Here is a 2,167-nt window from a genome sequence, read left to right as displayed (position 1 = left end):
AGAGAGAGAGAGAGAGAGAGAGAGAGAGAAAGAGAGAGCCTGTAGCCCCAGCTGGCCTGGAACTTGCTATGTAGACCAGGCTATCCTGTATCTCACATAGATCTGCTTGCCTCTGCCTCTGGAGTGCTGGGATTAAAAGTGTGTACCACAACACCTGGAGATAAAATTTTTTTTAGATGCAGATTACATTCTCAACATCAAGTGTCAACAGGGGTCTGGAATATTGCTATTACAATGAGAAAGGATGGATCTGTTAAGTGGCTTAGACCTTTTAGTTTACATATCATCATCCTACCTGTTGGTATGCCCAGTTTAGCAACTTGTATCTGTAGGATCGCCTCATTGGATAAGACAGACTATAAACTGCATGTAGCACAGCAAAAAAGAAACTGAGGAGCCCAAACTGCTTCCTTGTCAGCATCCACCTGTCTAACCACGGTGGGAATTTCTTATACTTGGTTCCATTCTGAAGCTGTACAACTGCTGCGATCACTCCTGGCAAATACACCAGTGCCAAGAGGGTAATGGAGACCATTGGCAAGACTTTGTTGATGACCAGAATTGGAATTTTATAAAAATACAATTGATGGGAAGTTACTAAAGGGAAAATGATTTCCCTCAGGAGAGTGTACAGGAAAGTCAGAGATGATACTATAGCAGCTATTTTCATTGGCAAGCGCCAATTTGGAAAGAGCTCCTGTGTGCGCTGGAACTCTGAGGGGCAGTCAAATGCATCATAGTGGGCTGTGTGCTGCAAAGGCAAGGGCCCAGGTCTTTTCAGCATGCTAGTCTCTCCTATGTCCTTAGTCTGCAAAAGAAATAAAAGAAACTTCATTATGGATCCTTATATTTACAGACAAGCATACTGTACACCATTCATCAAAGAAGCTTCTTTTTACAAAGATGAAGGCTACTGCAATATTCCACAACTGATTGAATACAGAGACTATATGTCTGAGAGATGCCCACCCAGTCCTAGGTGACATATCTACAGTTGAACCTCTACACCTAAGGCTCAAGGAACATAGTGGAACAGGGGGTGGGAAGAAAACTAGGACACCCCTCAACTCTCACCAGTGAAGCTTCCTTATACAACAGAATGCAATGCACAAAGAAGGACAAAACTGGCCAATTTTAAAGAATAAAAGACTGTAGAGGGTGTGTCCCTGGATAGGACTCCTATATTAAACCTCACCCACCCATCGCTCAGGGACCATTGCAGAAGAGGAGGCGGAAAATTGTAAGAGCCAGGGCTGGTTCATGAACACAGGGAAGAGGAGGTTTTCAGACTATGAGACGCTTGCACATGTGAACTTGTGGCAATGGTAGCATCCAGTTACACATAGTTGTTGGCTACCACATGGGTGATGAGTACAGGACCCATGCCAACTCAATCAGACAAGTGCCCAGAGTAGAGCAAGAAAAATGGGTGGCAGTCTGGTCCTAGACTGGAAACTATAGGAGACTGATTACTACTGGGTGAGGGAGAGTATCCCTTACTTACAATCTCTAGATAGTCTAACTAGACTCCAGTGGATGGATTTGCAACAAAGGACAATTTCATTAAGCTACAAAGCTTCTGTACAGCAAAAGAAACAACCAAGGAAGAAAAGAGGAAACCCACTGAATAGGAGAAAATCTTTACTAGCTGTACATCCCATAGAAGATTAATATCCAGAATATACAAAAAACTCAAAAAACAAACAAAAAACAAAGGACCCAATTAAAAGACAGGCTATAGACCTGTACAGAGAGTTCTCAAATGAAGAAATAAAAAATAACTAAGAAACACCTTTAAAAGTGCTCAACATACTTAGTAACTAAAGAAATGCAGATTAAAAACTGCCTTAAGATTCCATCTTAACCCAGTCAGACTGGCTATGATCAAGAGAACAGAAGACACCAGATGCCAGAGAGGATGTGGAGAAAGGGGAAGACTCATTCACTGCTGGTGTGAATGAAAACTCATACAAGCACTATGGAAAGCAGCATGGAGAACTCTTAAAACACTAAAAATGAACCTACCATATGATCCAGTTATACCACTCCTTAGCATATACCCAACGGATTCATCCTATTGTAGAGATACCTGTACATCCATGTTTGTTGCTGCTTTCTTCAAAATAGTTAAGAAATGGAAACAACATAAATGTCCCTCGACTGATGA

The 2,167-nt window shown here is 41.8% G+C and overlaps 2 protein-coding genes across 3 annotated transcripts in view; both read right to left on the bottom strand.

Moving 5' to 3' along the window:
* Nucleotides 1-2,167, bottom strand: part of Fam160a1 (family with sequence similarity 160 member A1) — a 337,430-nt gene that overhangs the window by 137,837 nt on the left and 197,426 nt on the right. The gene's annotated exons all lie outside the window — the stretch shown is intronic.
* LOC103751028 (metalloreductase STEAP1-like) overlaps nt 260-2,167 on the bottom strand; it is an 87,402-nt gene continuing 85,494 nt past the window's right edge. The window contains exon 3 of the mRNA XM_008854336.2: nt 260-808. Coding sequence (XP_008852558.1) covers nt 287-808 — 522 coding nt within the window. The 3' untranslated portion in view covers nt 260-286. The remainder of the gene's footprint in view (nt 809-2,167) is intronic.

The sequence above is a fragment of the Nannospalax galili genome, unplaced genomic scaffold (genome assembly GCF_000622305.1).
Source record: "Nannospalax galili isolate Female #2095 unplaced genomic scaffold, S.galili_v1.0 scaffold305, whole genome shotgun sequence".
Taxonomy (NCBI): domain Eukaryota; kingdom Metazoa; phylum Chordata; class Mammalia; order Rodentia; family Spalacidae; genus Nannospalax; species Nannospalax galili.
The sequence above is the reverse complement of the archived record's forward strand: the minus strand, read 5'-3'. Positions and strand labels throughout refer to the sequence as shown.